Raw genomic sequence first — 19,524 nt, 5'->3', positions numbered from 1 at the left:
CGACGCGCCGCCCGCTCCCCGACCGCCGGGAGCGCTCAATCCACGCGCCGCCCGCTCCCTGACCGATGGCCGCCCTCGCCGAGACGTCCCCGAACGTGCCGCCCGTGAACCGCTTCGCGCACGCCGAGGCCCAGGCGCGCAAGCGCGCGTCGTCCAAGGAGTCGCAGGGCACCACGCCGATCCTCAAGAAGATCATCAGCGGCGACGAGTCGAGCGCGCGCGCGAAGGCCAACTGGAAGAAGGCGGGCAACGGCATCCGCGCCATGCTGCGCTTCAAGTCCGGGTCGACGCCGCAGGCGGCGCCGGAGGGCGCGATCCCGGACCGCTTCGCGCACGGCGTCGCCGTCGCGAAGCGCAAGTCGCTGGAGGGCCAGGCGAGCCAGAGCAAGCCGTCGGTCCTCAAGGCCGTGACGGCCGGCGCGCGGAGCCGCGGCAACAGCGCCGACTCCGACACGCGGGGCTCCTTCTGACGATGTCCGCCACCTCCGCCCCCGCGCGCCGCCTCCTCTTTTGGTCTCATACTCACTGCTGTCTCCCCCACACCGAGCATGGTTCGTATGTACAGCGAATCGCCCCGGCGCCTACGCCGGGACGAGCTCGGGCTTCGGCGCGGCCGCGACCTTGAGGCCGCCGTCCTCGGGCTCGATGCGCCAGACGAACCAGCAGCCCTCGAAGCCGTCGATGTCGCGGCACTTGTCGTACTTCTCGTCGAAGTCGATGGTCGGCGGCGGCGGGTCCGACTGGCGCGTGAGGTGGAACTGGTAGCTCCGCGCCGCGCCGCCTTCGCCGAGCACGCGGACGCGGCAGCGCCACTTGGGGAGGTGCACGCCGTCGTACTCGGAGAGCGCGAGGCTGCTCAGCACCTCGCACCTCTCGTGGCCCAGGAGCCCGGGGCACGACTCGTCGAGCGCGTCCTCGAGCTTCCCCAGCACGACGTCGAGCGGGATCGCCGTCTGCCGCCGGTCGACGGCCGCCGTCTCCGTGATCTGCAGCTTGCGCGCGCGCGAGAAGAGCGCGAAGGTCCCCGCGATGTCGCGGCGCTGCAGGGCGCTCAGCTGGGCGGCGAGCACGGCCGTCGGCGGCGTCTCCCGCGTCGGGAACATGGAGGCCTTCTTCGGGGCCTTGTTGACCTGGGAGAAGGCCGCGGCCGCGGCGCAGAGCATCAGGACGCGCGCCATGGGAGCGAGGCGCGTCTCCGGCGGCCGGCGGGCGCGTTTTCGAGGGCTTGTTCGGACAAGGTTGTTCGGACAAGGTGGCAGCGCGCTTGGGGGGCCAAGTTTTTGAGTGGTCAAAATTTCTCCACAACTCGCCAAGAAACTCCAGCCTTGGGCAGCCTTGGCTAAGCGCTTGCGATGGCACCGCCGCCGCCTCCCGCGGCCACGACGCCGCCGCCGCCGGTCGTCGACGCGTCGCCGCGCACGAGCCTGACGGTGACCGACGCGCCGAGCGGGGGCGGCGCGCAGGTCGCCCAGGAGGTCTTCGTGCCCGGGCGGCTCTGCCTCTTCGGCGAGCACAGCGACTGGAGCGGCGCGTTCCGGCGCTTCAACCCGGCCATTGGCGTCGGCGCGACGCTCGTGCTGGGCACGACGCAGGGCCTCTACGCGCGCGTGCGGCGGACGGCGAAGGCGGAGCTCGTCTTCACGGCGACGGACAACGACGGCACGCGCCTGGGCCCCTTCACCTGCGCCATGGAGCGGCGCGCGCTCGCGAAGCTGGCCGCCGGGGGCGGCTTCTTCTCCTACGTCTGCGGCGTCGCGTGGGTCGTGCTCACGAACCACCGCGTGGGGGGCGTGGAGATCGACCAGCACACGACGACGCTGCCCCTGCGCAAGGGCCTGAGCTCGTCGGCGGCGGCCTGCGTGTTGGTCGCGCGCGCCTTCAACAAGTGCTACGGCCTCAAGCTGTCGACGCGGGGCGAGATGGAGTACGCGTACCAGGGCGAGATCGCGACGCCGAGCCGCTGCGGCCGCATGGACCAGGCCTGCGCGTTCGGGTCGCAGCCGACGCTGCTGACCTACGACGGCGACCGGCTCGAGGTCGAGGTCGTCGACGTCGCGAAGCCCATCCTTTTAATCATCGTCGACCTCGGCTGCGTCAAGGACACGCCGTTGATGCTCGAGTCGCTGCAAAAATCCTTCCCGGGCCCGCCGGCGGACGACGTCGGCCGGGGCGTCCACGAGTGGCTCGGGCCCGTGAACCGGGCCCTCGTGGCCCGGGCCCTCAAGGCCGTCGAGGCCGGCGACGCGGAGCTGCTGGGAACGCTCATGACGGAGGCCGCGCGCGACTTCGACAAATACGGCGCGCCGACGTGCCCGGCGCAGTTCGACGCGCCGACGCTGCACCGCGTCCTCGCCTACGAGCCGCTCCAAACACTGACCTGGGGCGGCAAGGGCGTCGGCTGCGGCGGCGAGGGCTCGTGCCAGTTCGTCGCGCGGTCCGAGGCCGCGCGCGACGCGGCGCTGAAGATCATCGCCAACGACCTGGGATTGTGGTGCTGCGGCATCGACGTCGGCGGCTCCCGCGGCGTGCGGCGCGCCATCATCCCCGCCGCGGGCTACCACGGCGCGCTCTTCCCCGCGTCGCACGTGACGCCGTCGCCGCTCTGGCCGGTGCTCGACGTGTCCGACGGTTTGGTCAAGCCCGCGCTCATGCTGACCATCGCGGAGCTCGTGGACCGCGCGGGCATGGAACAAGTGTACGTCGTGATCCAGCGCGGCGACGTCGCGAGCTACGAGCGCGCTTTGATGCGGACGCCGCTCGACGCGTCGAACGAGCACCAGCTCCCGCCCAAGGCCGCGGCCTACGCGGCGACGGCGAAGCGCCTCGGCGGCCACGTGCATCTCGTGTGCCAGGAGACGCAGGACGGCCTGGGCCACGCGGTGCTCTGCGCGCGCGACTTCGTCGCGCGGCACTCCTCCGCGGCCGGCGGGCCGCCGACGGTGCCCGACGAGCCCTTTTTGCTGGTCTTAGGCGACCACCTCTACACGGCGCGGGGCGAGCTCTCCTGCGCGCAGCAGCTTCTCGCGGCGCACGCCGAGAGCCCCGCGAAGGGCGCCGTCGCCGTCGCGTACTCGACGCCCGACGAGGCGTCCCACTTCGGCGTCGTCGCCGGGTCCGTCGAGGAGACGCCGCTGAAGCGGGCGTCGTCGGCCGACGACCTCGCCAAGCTCGACACGGCGTCGCAGCGCAAGATCAACGTCCCCGCGTTCGCGATCTCCCAGATGGTCGAGAAGCCCGACGCGGCGGAGGCCGCGGGCCTCGCGGTGCCGGGCCTGTCCGACGGCCGGCCCGACTCCGTGCTCACGGTCTTCGGCATGTACGTCCTGCCGCCCCGCGTCTTCGACTACCTCGACGACGACGTCCGCGCGAACCGCCGCCAGCGCGGCGTCTTCGGGCTCACGTCCGCGCTCCAGCGCTGCGCGGACGGCGACGGCCTCCGCGGGATCGTCGTCGACGGCACGCGCTTCGACTTCGGCGACGCGACGGCCTTCGCGCACACCTGGTCGAAGTTCTCCGAGGGGGTGTAACGACGGTTCTTATTCATGAGGGCTTTCAAGTTTGAGGCTGGCGCGCCAGCGTTTAGTGTCGTGGACATGGCGGCGCGCCGCGGCGTTCCGGCACGTCCCGGACGTGCTGGTAGGGCGCTGGCGTGCACTCACAGCGTATTTGCCGCCCACTAAAAACGTCTTACCCCCCCCCTTTTTTGTGGGTGGGTTTTTGGTCAGCCGGCTTGAAGCGGACGCCGAAGCCGTGTAGCGGATCGTGCGCACGTCGCTGGCCGCGACCCCTGGCCCTCTCGGGCGCCTGCGACCCCGTCGCCGGGCGCCCCGGCACCCCCCGCCCCTACGTTGGGCGCTGCGTCGAGTTTGACGACGGCGTCGGCGTACGGGCACGGCCTCGGGCCGGAACGTGTTCCGAGCGTCAACCTCGGCGGACCCGGTCCGCGCGAGCCGCTCCGGCGGCACGGAGCCGCTCTCCTAGGCGCCGACAGACCCTACGCGGGCGCTGAACGCGTCGGCTGCTCGCGGGAGCCCTGAAACGCGCGCGGCGGACGCCGTCGACGCTGCGCGCTCGGCCGACCGTCTCGGCGCGACGAGCGCGCTCGCCGTCGGCGCGCACGCGACGAGCTCGACCGTCTCGACGACGAACACCATCGTCGCGGAGGTCCCCGACCGCTACACGGACGTCGTCGCCGCGCCCACGGCCTCGCCTACCAGTTCGCAGAACGACGCTCTTTGACGACCTTCTCAAGCCCGGAGATCGACGACTAGTTCGCCGATTGCGAGCCGCTGGTCGGCTTCCGCACGTTTTTCATGATGCTCGAGCTCGCCGACAACGAGTTCGCCGCCGCCGCCGCCTCTGGGAGCTCGGCGCAAAAAGGGTGGGGGGTTTTGAGAGGGGGCGCCTCTTAGCCTAAGCCTATTAGAGACTCATTTCATCTTTGGCGTGCACTCACAGCGTATTACTAGTAGCTCGTCGTGGGGGGACACGTGGGAGGTGCGCCGCGTCGTGCCAGCACATGCTGGCATGCGAGGCGCGACAACCTCAAATCCGCAGCCGGCGCCGTCTCTCGCCGCCTGGCTTCCACCGGATAAAGCCCGAAACCGGTCTACAATGGCGCGGTACGTCGTCGCCGCTGCCGCGCTCGCGTCGACGGCGGCGTTCCAGCCCGCGCGGCCGCGCCTGGCGCCGCCCATGCAGATGGTCGCGGAAGACGGCCTGCGGCTCAGATCCATCGCGCCCGAGCGAGCGACGGAGCCCCTCGTCGACGAAGCGCTCGTCGAGGAGGCGCTGCGGAGCGAGATCGCCGACTTCGTCGAGGAGGCGCTGGGCGTCGACGAGGACGCGCTCGTCGTCGACGGCGGCGCGGCCGTCGCGCCGATCGTCGTCGAGATGGACCTGGCCAAGGCCACGGTCGACGCGTCCGAGGGCCTCGCGGGCCTCGGCGGCGACGCCATCGCCGCGGTCTTCGGCGACACGGTGCGGCGGCGGCTCTGGACCAAGGCGGATTTCATGCACGCGCACGCGGCGTCGGGCGCGTACTTCCTCGTCGGCGCGCCGCTCTGGCTGCTCTACTCGCACGCGACGGCGGCGGGCCACCTCGACGCCGTGGCGACGTGGCGCTTCGACGGGCCGCTGGAGACGTCGCTGCTCGTCGCGGGCGTCGCGAACGCGCTGACGGCGATCCCGATGGCGCGGTTCTCGTCGAACAAGATGTTCGACGTGACGGACCTCAAGGCCAACGGCTTCACCTTCGGGGGCGCGGGGCTCACGCTGATGTCCATCTGGATCGCCGCCTGGTTCTCGGGGGGCTACCCGGCGGCGCTGCTGCCCGCGGGGCCCGCGTTCTTCCTGCTCTGGGCGTCGGTCTGCGCGGGGACGACGCTCAACTGGGAGATCATGCTCCAGCAGAACTTCGAGGCCGCCGAGGAGGCGAACAAGGAAATGGCGACCAGGGGCGGGCGCAAGACGGACCTGGAGCGCAAGTTCAAGACCGCGACGCCCGAGGAGCTCAACGAGAAGGCGATCTTGTATCGCCTCGCGTCGTGGCCGAACCTCACGCAGCTCCTCTTCCTCTACAGCCTCTGCCTCCCCGACGCCGCCATGTGGTGGGCCGGCGTCGTCGAGCGCTACCCGAACCAGGGCGTCCTGGGCTACCACTACGGCTTCGCGTCCGCCGTCGGCTACGCGCTCTCCATGTTCTCCGAGACGCTCCGCGACCGCAAGCTCGTGTCGCTCCGCGTGGACCTCATCATCCTCGTCGTCGGCGTCTTCCTCCCCATGGTCTCCGTCGGCCTCGACGGCGTCCTCCTCGGCGACACGGTCACGGTCAACCCCCTCGACTACTGGCGCCAGTTCCACGACGTCCTGCCGCCGAGCCAGATCGCCGAGGTCCTCGGCGAGGTCGTCCCGCCGCCGAGCCAGATCGCCGAGGTCGTGCTCGGGGAGGCGCTGTAAGCGAGGAAATTCAATCGGCGAGGAAATTCAGCCCCCGGCCGTGGTTTTCTTCTCTGGCGCCGCGGCGGCCGGAGCTTCGACGCCTCGTCCGCGCACTCGGCGTGCGCGTAGATCGTGTCGTTGATATCCATGGGCGTCCGTCCCATGGCGGGGATGACCTCCGGGCGGTGGCTACAGCCCCACATTTTTCGGCCCCGATTCGCGAGATGAACTCGCTCTGCGGTATTTTCCTATCCGGAACTTCAAGGTGCTGTGAGGGCCAAACCTCAGCGTGATGATGGTGGCGATCGAGCGGGCCAGCGCCGACGTCCCGCGCCTGCGTCCTGAGTCCGGCCGCTATTATGTCGCCGTCTTCGTCGCGTCGGTGTGCACGTCGGGGCTGCTCTCGGGCTGCGTCCTTCTGGGCGTCGAAAATGTCGCCGATCGTGACTGACACAATTTTCCGCGACCCAAATTCAAACGAGGGTGGAGGCGCCACTCGAGATCTTTGCGGGCAAGCGCGCCGCGTTCACGACGAGTACGATGTTGCGGGCGGCGCGGGGCGTGTGCAGCCGCTCGACCACGGCGGTCACGACGCTATGGCGCCGCGGCGCCGTCCGCCGGCTCGCCGACGGAGGTCTCGGTGATGTCGTTGATCCTCGCCGCCTGCTGCGCGCCGCCGGCGCGTCGTCCACGGCGCCGCAGATGTCGACGCGCTGCGAGACGACGCCGGAGACGCTGCGGCTCGGCTGGTCCCGCAGCACGGCGATCCTCGCGCTCGCGCTCTCGACCGGCGCGCGCGCGGCGTTGTGCGCGGACAAGACGACGGCGCCGGCGGACGTCGCGGGGCTCGCCGCGGCCGCGACTCGCGACTGGCCGGCGGCGTCGGAGGCGACGACGACGGACGAGCCGTCGCCGGCCTTCGAGCTGTCGACGGCGCCGGAGCTCGAGGCGACGACGCAGGACCCGTCGACGGCGCAGGACCCGTCGACGGCGCAGGACCCGTCGACGATCCCGTCGGAGCTCGAGTCGCCGACGCTGGCCGCCGCGGACGCCATCGACCCGTTGCTGCGCGAGGCCAAGACGTCCCTCCTGCGCGTGGAGCAATGGGGCTGCGAGAACCGCGGCGGCAAGAAGGACTCGAAGTTCATCGCGGAGCCCTTCACCACGGACGTGCCGCCGACGAGCCGCCACGTCGCGGACGCCTCCGGCTTCCTCAAGCAGGTCGAGAACGTGCTGTCCGATGCAGGCGTCGACGGCATCCAGTTCGCCCAGGCGGTTTCCATTGACCCGAAGAACTTTTCCCCGCTCGAAACGTCGCAGCACCTCAAGGCCTACTTCGTGAAGCTCAACTGGCACCCAAAAACCAAGAAATGGGTCAACTCGGCGCCGACGGCGAACCAGAGCCTGTTCAAGGACACGATCGTCGACTACGCGGTCAAGAACGCGCACCGCGCGCGCCTCGACTTCCGCTACCTCATGGCCCAGCTCTACGGCGACGGCTACGTTGCCGACAAGCACCAAGACCAGCACAAGGAGCGCGGGTGCCGGGCCGTCGGGGGCGCCTTCGGAGGCACCAAGGCCCTCTCCGAGTTCGTCAAGGGCGTCCGCCTGTCGCCGATCCGCGTCGTCGAGATCGACGACGGCGACATGCTCCTGATGGACACGGACATCCTCACCGGCGCCGTGCCCGCGGACGCCGAGCTCCTCGACGCCGCGGGCCTCTCCGAGTCCGACCTCAACACCGCGCTGCACGCGCGGATGACGCCCGGCGTCGGCGACCGCGCGGGCCTCAAGGACCCCTACGCGTTCTGGAGCATCGTCGGCGACTTCTACGGCACGGACGGCGTCTTCGGCTTCGAGCTCACGACGCGCGTCGCCGGCTACCTCAAGCACCTCAACGAGTTCGCTAAGCCCAGCCCGCGACGCGCGCCGTCTCCGTCCTTCGACGAGTACCACGTGGCGCACGCGGTGCGCGTCATGCGCGAGGAGGCGGCGAAGGCGGTCAACGGGTCGAACCCGAGGCTCCAGGCGATGGGCCAGGCCTATTTGGTGCGCGAGAATTCGGGCGTGGGCTACGCGCTCCTCAAGGCCGTCTTCGACGTGGAGCGCGACTGCGACGACTTCGCGGACTGCGTCGCCGTCATCGCCGAGCTCCGCCGGGAGCTGCCCAAGGCGGACTCGCTCTTCGCCGTCGGCGTCCTCGACGGCGACGAGGACGCGCCGATGGAGCTCCTCACCCTCGGCACCGTCGAGCGCGACATCAAGTCGGGCGACTACGTGTCCGCGGACGCGGCCATCGCCGACGCGCGCTCCGTCCTGTGCGACGCGCAGTCCGCCGCGGCGAAGTTCGACGACCTGCTCGCGGCGGCCGTGGACCGCAGGCCCGCGAAGCGCGCGCGCGCGGCGCCCGCCGCGGGCGCGCCGCCGCGGTTTTCCCGGAACGGGCTGAGCGCCGAGCAGATCGACGCGGCCGTGATGAGCCAGCCCGCCCTGGCCATCGCCTTCGGCGACCGCATCGCGGCGCTGCGGCGCCTCGCCGTGGGCGGCGACGGCGAGCCCGGCGCCGAGGACGTCGACGGCGACGCGCCCATGGCCGACGCGCCGCTGGCGGACGTCGCGCGGAAGGGGGCCCGCTGGACGCCGCTGCAGAAGCTCCAGCTGGAGCACGCTCGGCTGCTGCTGGGGCCGGAGGCGTCCGCGGAGCAGCTCCAGGCGGTGATCCCGTCGCGCTCCGTCGCGTCGGTTGCCATTCGCCTGCAGGAGATGCGCCGCGTGGCGCCCAGGTCGGTCTACAGGCGCCTTGAGCGGATGCGCGCCGCGCCCGTCGAGGACGCCTTCCTCCGCGAGGACCTCGCCTCCATCATCGGGGTCGGGGCCGTCGGCGACACGCGCAACTACGCCGCGGAGGTCGCGGCGGCCGCGGCCCGCGGCGCGGCGCCGCCGCGCGTGGCGCTGATGCCGCCGGACCTCCGGGGCCGGCCGCCGCCCGCGCGCCCGCCGTCGCCCGCGATGGCGGCGGCGCCGCCGGCGCCGATGCCGCCGGTCGTCCAGGGCCGGTCGCCGCCCGCGCGCGACCGCGGCTTGGCCGTGCCGTCCACGCTCATGCTCGCGCCGGCGCACGCCGCGACCATCGCGGCCGTCATCGCCGCGGGGGCCGCGCCCGCGCGCGCGGCGGCGGCGACGCCGCCGCCGCCGCCGGGCGAGCCCGACGCCGCGCCCGTCGGCGGCGCGCGCAACGCCGCGGAGCTCGCGGCGCCCGCGCCGAAACGACGCAAGGTGCGCGAGAAGCCGCCCGCGCCGCCCGCGCCGCCGGCCTTCGGCGAGACCGCGCCGCACTACGCCGCGGAGCTCGCGGCGTTCGCGGCGTCTTCGGCGCGCAACCCGGTGAAGTTCGTCGCCCAACTGGCCAAGATGATCTCCGAGTGCGAGGAGATCCGCTTCGAGGGCGGCGACATCATCATCCCGTCGACGGCGGCGCTCGAGAAGCGCCTGGGCGACTACTACCGCGGGGCCAAGTACAAGAGCTTCACGGGGCAGCTCAACGCCTACGGCTACCAGCTGGACGGCAGGGGTGACGCCGTGCGGTACCGCAAGGTCACGGGCGGCGAGCACGTGACGACGCTCCAGGGCCTGCTCTCGCTCCGGCCGCTCCCGCGGCGCAAGTCGCCGCCGGCCGGCTCGGCGTCCGCGCCGGTCGCGCCGAAGAAGCGCAAGGCGCCCGAGGCGTCGCCCCCCGAGGCGCCCGCCGCGCCCACCGCGGCGACGACGACGGCCCTGTCGCCCGCGCCGCCGGCCTTCGGCGAGACCGCGCCGCCCGCGCCCGCGGCGGCGCCGTCCTTCGGCGCGCCCGCGGCGCCGGCCTTCGGGGCCGCGCCGGCGGCGGCGTCGTTCTTCGGCGCCGCGCCGGCGGCGGCGTCGTCCGAGGGCGCGACCGCGATGGCGCCGGCCTGCGCCGCCATCTGCGTCGACCTCGACATCTACCGCAGCAAGATCCTCGAAGCCGCGGAGACGGGCGACTTCGCCGGCTGCCGCCGCATCGTCGAGGACATCTTCGGCCGGCGGTACCACGGCTGCATCCCGCTCCACGCCGACTACGTGCCCGCGGAGTGCCCCATCGCGGCCCTGCCGGAGACGGGGTGCTACGTCAAGGGCAAGCCCTGGACGGCCACGTTCACGCGCGCCTACAAGCCCGGCTACTACGTCGTCGTCGGCCGGAACCCGAGCCAGCGCGCGCCGTCGCCGCCGGACGCGAGCCGCGACCTGCGCGTGACGGAGTGGCGCAACGCCTCGGGCAAGCAGCCCGCGCCGCCGGGCTTCGAGAAGAAGAACGCGTCGTCCGACTACCCGATCGGCGCCGAGACCTACTCGATGAAGGCCGTCGTCTTCTACCGCAACTCCCTCGACGCGCACTCGCGCTGGAACGCGGGCCAGCCCATTATCCAGGTCCTCCACATCTCCGTCAAGGAGGCGCGCCTCGCGCCGCGCCGCGACAGCGAGACCGCGTACAGCGCGCAGCCGCCCTACACGCCGTCGACGCCCCCCGCCGCGGCGCCGCTGGCGCGCGCGAGCGACGGCGACGAGGAGAACGGCGACTACGCCAACGTCGCCGAACTGTGAGCAGCCACCCGAACGAAGAGAAATTTTCAAACCCGAAGAGCCCCATTCCTAACTTGAGACATGTACATTGCGCGTGTGGTGGCCGAAGGCCGCGGGCTTCCACGAGGGCGCGACCCACAAAATTGACGAGCCGTTGTTGACATAAACGCAAACCCGATCATTTTTCTTTTCGCTTGTCAGCAGGCCACGATTTCGTCAAGATGGACCGTAGGGACGGCCAAGAGAGAGAGACCCTGCGGTAAAAAACCACGTCGTGTCCTTCGGACATTCGACTAGAAACCCGGATCCGATGCAGCGGCCTCGACGAACAATGCTCGCCGCGCTGCTCGCCGGCGCGGCGGCCTACACGCCGACGCACCTGCGCGGCGTGCTGACGGTCGCGAAAGCCCAGCTCGTCGAGCAGCAGCGCGAGGAGCTCCTGGACCGCCAGGAGGGCATCGGCAGTTTGCTGGAGTATGGCAAGCCATTTGCCTACTACTACCGCATCCTCGAGAAGCAGCGGCGGCGCGCCGAGGCCGTCACGGAGCTCCTCAACGACGTCAGCCTCGTCGAGCGGGAGATCGACGGCCTCATGGAGCGGCTCGAGTACGGCGAGGACCCGGAACAAATTTTAAAGCACGTCGAGGGCGACGCGCTCCTCGGGCGGGTCCTCGACGAGTTCTCGCCGGCGACCTACGCCCGGGCGACGGAGCCCGTCGGCGCGCGGCCCTACGGCGCGACGCCGGCGCCTCTTCGGGGATCCGCGCGGGGGAACCGCCGGATTCGCTTCGAATCGCCGCGCGCGCGCCGTTTTCTCACGCCGCCGCACTCGTAGGCTTCGACGGCCTCGTGCTCTCGTCGCCCCGGGGCATCCCCATCCTCGTGGGCCGCTTCGACGGCGCCACCGATAGCGCCATGCTCGCGTGCGCGGCCGAGGGCGACAGCTACTTCCGCGTCCGCGACGGCAAGGGCGCGAACGTGCTCCTGCGGACGAGCTGGGTACCGGGCCTCAAGGGCTCCAAGGCCTGCGCGTCCTTCGCCGCGGACGTCGCGGCCTGGTTCTCCGACAGCCGCTACGGCGCGGAGGTCGACGCGGGCGACGACGGCGACGGCTGGTTCGAGGGGCTCGACGTCGTCGAGGTCCTCATCACGGACGCGGCGAAGCTCGCGCGGCGGGGCAAGCCGAAGAACAAGATGAAGCCCGACAAGGGCAAGCGCACCTTCAAGGACAAGGAGAAGCTCGGCGTCCTGCGCGCGCGGCCCGCGAACGTCGCCGCGGACGCGGAGGCCTGGGAGCTCGCGACGGAGGTGCCCTGCTGGAAGCTGTCGCTCCAGTACCCCGCCATGCGGAGCCGGAGTCCCCGCCGCCGCGCGCACTAGCCCCCGCGCGCGGCGCGCCCATGTACATACATCGCACATTCGTTTCACGAGCGGCCGCTCGCGACGGAGGCGACGCGGGGCGTCGACCGCCGCTGGCACGCGCGTACGTATACAGACAGGCACAAGGTTAGAAGTCGTCCCCCGCGGGCGCGAGCGTGTCCTCCTGGGCGGGCGCGCAGCAGAAGAAGAAGGACGCGCCCGGGTCGCCCCGCAGGTCCCGGCCGCTGACGGCCTGCTTGTCGAGGGAGCCGCGGTGGCGCACGACCATGGCGTTGCAGCTCGCGAGCATCATGTCCGCGAGGTCCTGGCGGCCGAGCTCGAGGGCCAGGGCGACGGGGTCGACGCTGGAGCTCGACCGCGTCGACCGCGACACCGTGCGGCCCATGTTCCCCTCCTTGAGCAGGAGGTGAATGGCCTTGTCGTCGAGTTCGCGCGTCGCGTGCCAGAGGAGCGTCCGTCCCTTGCCGTCGGCCAGGTCGCAGAGGCTGTCGGGCCCGTCGGTCGACAGGTGGGTGCGCACGGCCTTGGTGTAGAGCTCCTCCTCGTCGGCGTTGCAGAGGGGCAGCTTCTTCACGAGGCTGTCGACGACGCTGTTCTCCCGGCGCCAGCGGTCGAGGACCGGGTCCTTCTTCCGCGGCATGAATTCCGACGTGGCGCTCGTCTCGCGGTAGCGCATCGCTGGGCTGCCGTCGAGGAACAGGCGCGGGCCGCGGGCGGGCCACCCAGATCCGCCGGCTGAGAAGGCAGGGGGCAGCTCGGCTGCTTCTTGGCGATGTTGATGCCGAGCTGCTCAGCGAGCTCACAGAGCCCGTCGCCTGGCTGCGACGTTCGTCTCGCCCGCAGGCGCTGCCAAACGCCCCGCCACGAGCCCCCCCGGCGCGCGCAGCACGCGCCACGCACGCCCGTTCACGCCAGCACCAAAAGACACCGCGCCGCGCGAGGCCCCGCGCGCGAGACGGCGAAGGGCGTCGCCGACGTTTAGAGCTCCGCCATGAAGTGCCCGAACCCCGAGTGCGGGTCCATCGACATCGACTGGCAGGAGGCCGGCGGCGACGCCGTCTGCGTGCGCTGCGGCACGGTCTGCGAGGAGTCGACGATCGTGTCGAGCATCGAGTTCGCGGAGAGCGGCGGCGGCGCGTCGTCCGTCGTCGGCCAGTTCGTGTCCGCGAGCTGCACGAAGCCCTTCGGGGGCCTCGGCGGCAGCGGCTGGGGCGGGTCCCGCGGCGGCGGGCGGCCCCGCTACGGCTTCCTGCGGAGCTCGCGCGAGACGACGCTGGCGACGGGCCGGCGGAAGATCGCGCAGGTCGCGTCGAGCCTGCGATTGGGCGCGCACTTCGTCGACGGCGCGCACCGCCTCTTCGGCATGGCGGCCCAGCGCAACTTCACGCAGGGCCGCAAGACGCTCCACGTCGTCTGCGCGTGCCTCTACGTCATGTGCCGCCGCGAAAAGTCCGCGCACATGCTCATCGACTTTAGCGACGTGCTCCAGGTCAACGTCTACGCGCTGGGCGCGACGTTCCTCAAGTTCCGGCGCTTGTTGAATTTGGAGCTGCCCATCATCGACCCGAGCCTCTACATCCACCGCTTCGCGGCCAAGTTGGAGTTGGGCGACAAGTGCGGCGCCGTCGCGACGACGGCGTTGAGGGTCGTGCAGCGCATGAAGCGCGACTGGATCGAGACGGGCCGGCGGCCCGCGGGCGTCTGCGCCGCGGCGCTCCTCGTGGGCGCCCGGGCCCACGGCTTCCACCGGACCCAGGACGACGTCGTCAAGGCGTTGCGGGTCTGCGGCATGACCGTCGCGAAGCGCCTCGCGGACTTCCAGGCGACGCCCGCGGCCCAACTAAGCCTCGCGGAGTTCAACCGGCGCTCCGACGACCTGGCCGAGGAGCACCCGCCGTCCTTCCAGCGCGCCGAGCGGTCCCGGGAGAACGCGCGGCGCCTGCAGCAGGGCCTCGCGCCGCTCGACGACGAGCCGCGGCGCGACGGCGCCGCGTGGGCGCCGCTGCCGCCGCCCGCGGCCGGCGGCGAGACGGCCCTCGTCGCGAGCTCGAGCGACATCGTCGAGGGGTCCATCGCCCTCGAGGCCGCGCCGCCGACGCGGACGTCGCGCGTCGGCAAGCGGCAGCGCGAGCTCGACTCCGCGCGGGAGAAGTGCTACGAGGAGATCCGCGAGATGCTGGAAAACGAGGACGCCGAGGCGCCCGCGACGAGCGCCGTCGCGGCGAAGGCGCCCATCCCCCGCGACGACGACGACGACGACGGCGACGGCGACGAGGCCGAGGACGACTTCGCGGACGTCGCCGACGACGAGATCGACGGCTTCATCCTCACGGACGAGGAGGTCAAGCAGAAGTCGGAGATCTGGACGACGATGAACAAGGACTACCTCGCGCAGCGCGACGAGAAGGACAAGCTCGCCGCGGCGCGCGCGGAGGCGAGCGCGGGCCCCGACGGCGGGCCGTCGGACAAGGCGGCGAAGCGGGGCCGCAAGGCCTCGGCGGGCAAGGCCAAGGGCGCGCGCGCGTCCAAGGACTCGCGCACGGCCAAGGAGGCGCTCATCGACGTCGTCGAGAAGAAGCGCTTCTCCAAGAAGATCAACTACGGCGTCCTCGAGGGCATCTTCGGCGACGACGCGCCCGAGCCCGCGGCGCCGCGGCCCCGGAAGCGCGCGGCCGTCGCGCCGGCGAGCACCGCGGCGCCCGCGGAGGCGCAGCGCGCGGAGAAGCGCGCGCGCCTCGCGTCCGTCGCCGACGAGACCACCGTCGAGGACGGCGCCGCGCCGCGCGCCGCGCACGCGGCCGCGGCCGCCGCGGCGCCGGCCGAGGACGACTACGACGAGGACGACTACGCGGGCGACGACTACGACGACGAGGACGACTACGGCGGCGAGGAGTACGACTAGCGTAAGTTGCAAGGTCCGCTAAAGACGAGGCCGAGCTCCGAGGCGAGGAGTACGGTTACAAGATGACGTGTATCTCGAATGGGGTGTAACACGGGCGGCGAACTCACAAGGTCCGCACGGGGGGGTGGACGAGGCCGAGCTCCGTCTTCCAGTAGACGTTGACGACGCCGCGCTCCGCGACGTAGACGAGGCGCCGCGCCGCGTCCATCTCCGCGGGCCGCGGGATGCCCGGGTGGAGGTCGTCGGGCGCGGAGCGGCACCGCGCGCGGTTCGCGTCGTCCGTCGCCGCCGTCGCCGCGGCCGCGGCGACGGCCGCGCGGCGCCGCGCGTCCCGGAGGCCCGCCATCGCGGCCTCGTGCTCCGCGACGACGAACTCGAGGCGCTGCGTCTCGCCCGCGATGAGGGCGATGTCGGCCTTGAGGTGGTCGCTCTCCAGCCGGAGCATCTCGAGGTCAGCTTTCTTCGAGAGCGCGAGGGTCCGCACGTCCAGGAGGTCGCGCGCGAAGTCGCGCGCCCGCGGGGCGTAGACCGCGAGCGGCCGCCGCCGCGCGAGCGCGACGGCGCGCCCCGCGGGCGTCGCGGCGACCGCGCGGCGCCGGCAGCGGCACTGCAGCGCCCGCACGGCGGCGAGCGACGCGCGCCGGCCGCCCGGCGCGAGCGCGAGGAGCCCGCCGTAGGCCCGCCGCGCCTCGTGGCCCCGAAAGACGGCCTGGAGCCGCGCGACGCCGCCGCGGCACCGCCGCGCGCGGAGGCGCCCGATGGACCCGCGCGCCGCGCGCTGCACCTGGCCCCGCGCGGGGCCCCGCAGCAGCTCCCGCAGGCCGTGGAACTCGCCCGCGCTCTTGCGGACGAGCCGCTTCAGCGCGCGGAAGTCCGCGGAAGGCCGAGCAGGCGCGGCCGTCGCCAGGGCGTGGTCCTTGTGCCTCGGGGCGTAGTGGTGGGGCGGGGTCTCTTTCTCGTCGGGATGAATCTCCTCAAAGTCGTCGTTCGTCAGGTCGACCCAGGCCGTCACGCAGCCCGGCGAGATGGGCGTCGCCACGGGGACAAGGCCCTTGGCCGCGGGGGTCGCCGGCGCGATCATCGTCAATAGGATTGGCAGCCCGAACGTGTCGACAGAACCTCAGCTTTGCTCTCCGAGACGAGCTTCGAACAGTCAAGATACAAGATCGGGGGCCGAAGCTGATGGACTTTATCGTGATCTCGCGCCGTATGGTCGTCCTGTGCCCACACAAGAGGAGCAACGAGGAGCCGCTTACGGCCGCGGGCGCGCCGCCGCGAGGAGGAGCTGGTCGCTGCGGTCCGCGGCGGGGGGCGCCACGAGCCAGGCGCGCGCGACGTGGACGAGCTTCCGGAGGGGCCAGGACGTCGCCCGCGCCGCGCGGCGGGGCCAGTCCGCCGCGGGCGCGGCGGGCGCGCCGAGGCCCCGGCGCCGCGGCGGCATCTCGACGAAGCCGTCGCCGCCGCGCGGGAGCCGGAGGTAGACCTCGACGCGAGCGTTCGCGGGGTCGACGAAGGCGCGGGGCCGCACGTTCGCGAGGGCGACGCGCGGGGCGCCGGCCGCGCCGCGACCGGCCGCGGCGCCGCCGAAGACGGCGCCGACGTCGAGCGGCGGGCCCGCGGCGCCCGCCCACTCGGCGAGGCGCGCGGCGACGCGGCGCGCGCGCTCGGCGGACAGCGCGTGGGCGAGGGCCCAGGGCCGCACGTCGACGCCGTCGCAGTGGGCCTCGACGCGCACCGTCGCCGTCCCGTGGCGCCGGAGCAGCGCGGCGATCTGCCGGCACCGCGCGTCCACGGCCTCCGGGTCCGCGAACTCGGCCGCGCCGCGCACGGCCGCCAGGGGCTCCCACTCGCGCGCCGCGTCCGCCAGGGCGACGTGCTCCAGCGACGTCGACGCGCCGACGCGGCAACGGTCGCGGTCGAGGTGGTGGAGCAGCTTCTGCCGCTGCTCGTTTGTGCGCAGGGCGCCGTCGATGTGCTTGTCCGCCGTCGCGAGTTTCGCGACGTTCGTCAGGTCCAAAAAGGGCGTGATGTGGCTCACGGCGTCGAGGGGGAGCGAGTGGAGGGCGGGGGTGCGCGTCATGCCGTCCGGCGGGGGCGCGCGGCTCGACGTCGCGCCGTCCATCGCCGTACGTTTGGGGTCAAACGTTGCCTTGGATCTTCAAGGAGCCGCCCGCCCGCGCGTGATCAAGGGGATATAAATCTAGATGGGGTGGCAGGCGAAACGCGAGGTCCTCGTACTACTCGGGGCCGCCGCTAGCGTTTTCTTTCTTCTTCCACGCCGCAGCGCGCGGGCTGAGTGCAACGATGGCGGGTCGCGCGGCGCGGCGCGGCTGCGGAACCCTTCGACGGGGCGGGGCAGCGAATTTGGGCTGCTGAGATCATTGCGTTGGCTCGCGAGCGCGACGGTTGTTCGGCGGCGGGACGAGAGGGCGGCGGTGTGAGTCGAGTGTGCGATATTTTCTTGTCCTTAGAGGTTGGAGGCGCCCTATGGGTACCCGCGGGGGGCTCGAAACCTTCAGGACACACTTTTCCCACGATCTCAGAGCCTGCGCAGCCCCGGCGCCGACGGTGTCGCAACACAGTTTCTCGGGCAGCGTGCGGGCATTCGAGGTCGAGAACTTTTCGTGTCCTGAGATGCTCGAGCCCATCCATAGGTACCAACGAAGGGCTCTGCAGCGCCAGCAGACGGTCCACGACCATCATCATCGCGAACACGTCCAAGAGCTGCCCCAAAACCCCCTTCCTCGCGTGGCGCCAAACCGGACACGGTGCCCTCCAGCGCGCCTCGGTTTCCTTCCACCGGACCCGAACCGCCCGGACGCGTAAGTCTTGTCGCGGGCGCCTTCGCGGGGGAGCGAATACCGCTGCGGTCCGTCTGGGGCCGCGTCGACGACGGCGGCGTCGAAAAGTCCCCGGCCAAAAGTCGTCAACATTGCCCCAAAACGATGGGTTGCAGTACGAGGAGCTCGCGCAACATAATCTCGTTGAGCTGCCACCCCATACTATTTATTACCCCTTGGTGTGATAGCCGATAGCGCGCTGCCCCGCTCGGGCCCCGCGCCGCCATGGAGGACGTGCGGGCGCAGTATGCGGAGCTCAAGGACACGATGTCGACGTTCCAGGTGTCGGTGTCCGAGTGCCTGAGCAAGGCCGAGGCCGAGTTCCTCCAGGCCTACCGGGCCCACATGGTCGAGGTGCACCGCGAGCTCCAGGGCCTGCGGGACAAGCTGAGCGAGGCCGAGTCGAGCATCCTCAAGGACGACCACATCCAGCAGCTCGAGCGCGACGGCGCCTGGTACCGCAACGAGGCCGCGCAGCAGACGGCCTACATCGCCGCGATGGACAAGGACCGGAGCTACATGCGGCGCAAGTACGAGACGCTCGAGGCGGACCGCCGGTGGCTCAGCCGCCAGCTCAAGGCGTCGAAGAAGCAGCACAAGCTCCTCCAGGCCGAGTTGAAAGCGCGGAACATCGTCGAGGACGCCGCGCCGGACGCGGAGAAGCCCGAGTCGCGGCGCCGCGGCGCGCGCGAGGGCCGGCGCGGCGCGGACCACGCGCGCCACATGTCCGCGTCCGCGAGCGCCCCGGGCCTTTTTGGGGTTGGCGGCCGGCGCAAGACGGACCGGGGCCACCGGAGCGCCGCGGCCCTCGGCGGCGCCGCGGCGCTCTTCGGCGGCGCCGGCGACGACGCGTCGTCGCGCGGCGACGCCGCGCTGGACCCCGCGGCGCTCACCGTCGAGCGCCAGCTCGCGAGCGAGGTCGCGCAGCTGCGCCGCGAGCTCGAGGTCAAGTCCGAGGACGCCGTGCGCCTCCGGGGCGTGCTCGTCGCGGAGCGGACGCGCATGACCGACCTCCAGGAGTTCTTCGGCCGCTGCGTCGCTGACCTGGAGCGCCACAACGCGAAGCGCACGACGACGCGGACCCACGCCGTGCCGCCGGAGACCTTCCAGCTCCTCGGCGAGCTCATGTTCCCCGCGGCCGACGACGCCGCGGACGAGCCCGCGCCGCCGCCGGAGTCGCCCGCGCGCGCCGCGTCGCTGCCCGCGCTCGGCGTCGCGACGCAGCCGCGGACCATGGCCGTCTCCGCCTCGGGCACGTCCCTCTGCCTCGACGGCGACACGCTCAACTTCCTCAACACGCTCAAGCGGCAATAGGGGCGCGTGCGGTAAGCGCCGACTGCCTACGTACGGCGTGCGGCGGCGCCGCGCTTCGAGGCTTCGGCTCGGCTGTGCACTGTGCACTGCTTGGCCGCCGGCGCGCCGTCGCGGCGCGAGCATCGATGCGTGCCGAGCCGTCGCATCGGTCGCGCGCGCCGCGACGGCGGCGCTCGCGCTCGCCTCCGCCGCGCTACGAGCGGCGCCGGTCGCCGAGCTTCGAGCGCTGGGCACCGCCGCAGTCGCATCGCGACGGTCGCCGGGACCAGCCGTCGCAGCCGCGCCGCGACGGTCGCCGGGACCAGCCGCGCCGCGACGGTCGCCGGGACGAGCCGTCGCAGCCGCACCGCGACGGCCGCCGGGATCCGCGGCGCGCGCCGCCGCGGCGGAGCCGGTCGCGGTCGCGGTCGCGGCGGCGCGGCCGGCGGCGGCGGTCGCCGTCGCCGTCGTCGAGCTCGGCGAGCGACGCCGCGGCCGCCGGCACCACGGAAGGGGACGAGTTGTCGCTGTCGGCGGTCATGCGCGCGCACCCGACGTTCTCCGGCAGCAGCC

General features: G+C 72.2%; 4 protein-coding genes across 4 annotated transcripts; all 4 read left to right on the top strand.

The window, feature by feature from the left end:
• Nucleotides 1-65: 65 nt before the first annotated feature.
• Nucleotides 66-3,527, top strand: AURANDRAFT_64931 (hypothetical protein; the record flags this gene model as incomplete). The annotated part of the gene is made up of 2 exons (XM_009039794.1): nt 66-407; nt 1,464-3,527. 2 exons carry the CDS (start codon nt 66-68, stop codon nt 3,525-3,527), a joined length of 2,406 nt encoding a protein of 801 aa, XP_009038042.1.
• A 1,087-nt stretch (nt 3,528-4,614) lies between these two features.
• Nucleotides 4,615-5,958, top strand: AURANDRAFT_64930 (hypothetical protein; the record flags this gene model as incomplete). The annotated part of the gene is made up of 1 exon (XM_009039795.1): nt 4,615-5,958. One exon carries the CDS (start codon nt 4,615-4,617, stop codon nt 5,956-5,958), a length of 1,344 nt encoding a protein of 447 aa, XP_009038043.1.
• A 684-nt stretch (nt 5,959-6,642) lies between these two features.
• AURANDRAFT_64929 (hypothetical protein) lies at nt 6,643-10,557 on the top strand (the record flags this gene model as incomplete). Its single annotated transcript, XM_009039796.1, has 1 exon — nt 6,643-10,557. One exon carries the CDS (start codon nt 6,643-6,645, stop codon nt 10,555-10,557), a length of 3,915 nt encoding a protein of 1,304 aa, XP_009038044.1.
• A 283-nt stretch (nt 10,558-10,840) lies between these two features.
• Nucleotides 10,841-14,818, top strand: AURANDRAFT_71825 (hypothetical protein; the record flags this gene model as incomplete). Its single annotated transcript, XM_009039797.1, has 4 exons — nt 10,841-11,345; nt 11,372-11,870; nt 12,131-12,290; nt 12,899-14,818. 4 exons carry the CDS (start codon nt 10,847-10,849, stop codon nt 14,816-14,818), a joined length of 3,078 nt encoding a protein of 1,025 aa, XP_009038045.1.
• Between the last annotated feature and the right edge of the window lie 4,706 nt (nt 14,819-19,524).

The sequence above is a fragment of the Aureococcus anophagefferens genome (assembly GCF_000186865.1).
Source record: "Aureococcus anophagefferens unplaced genomic scaffold AURANscaffold_12, whole genome shotgun sequence".
Taxonomy (NCBI): Eukaryota; class Pelagophyceae; order Pelagomonadales; family Pelagomonadaceae; genus Aureococcus; species Aureococcus anophagefferens.
Note: the sequence above shows the minus strand (reverse complement) of the source record. Positions and strands in the feature narration are given on the sequence as shown.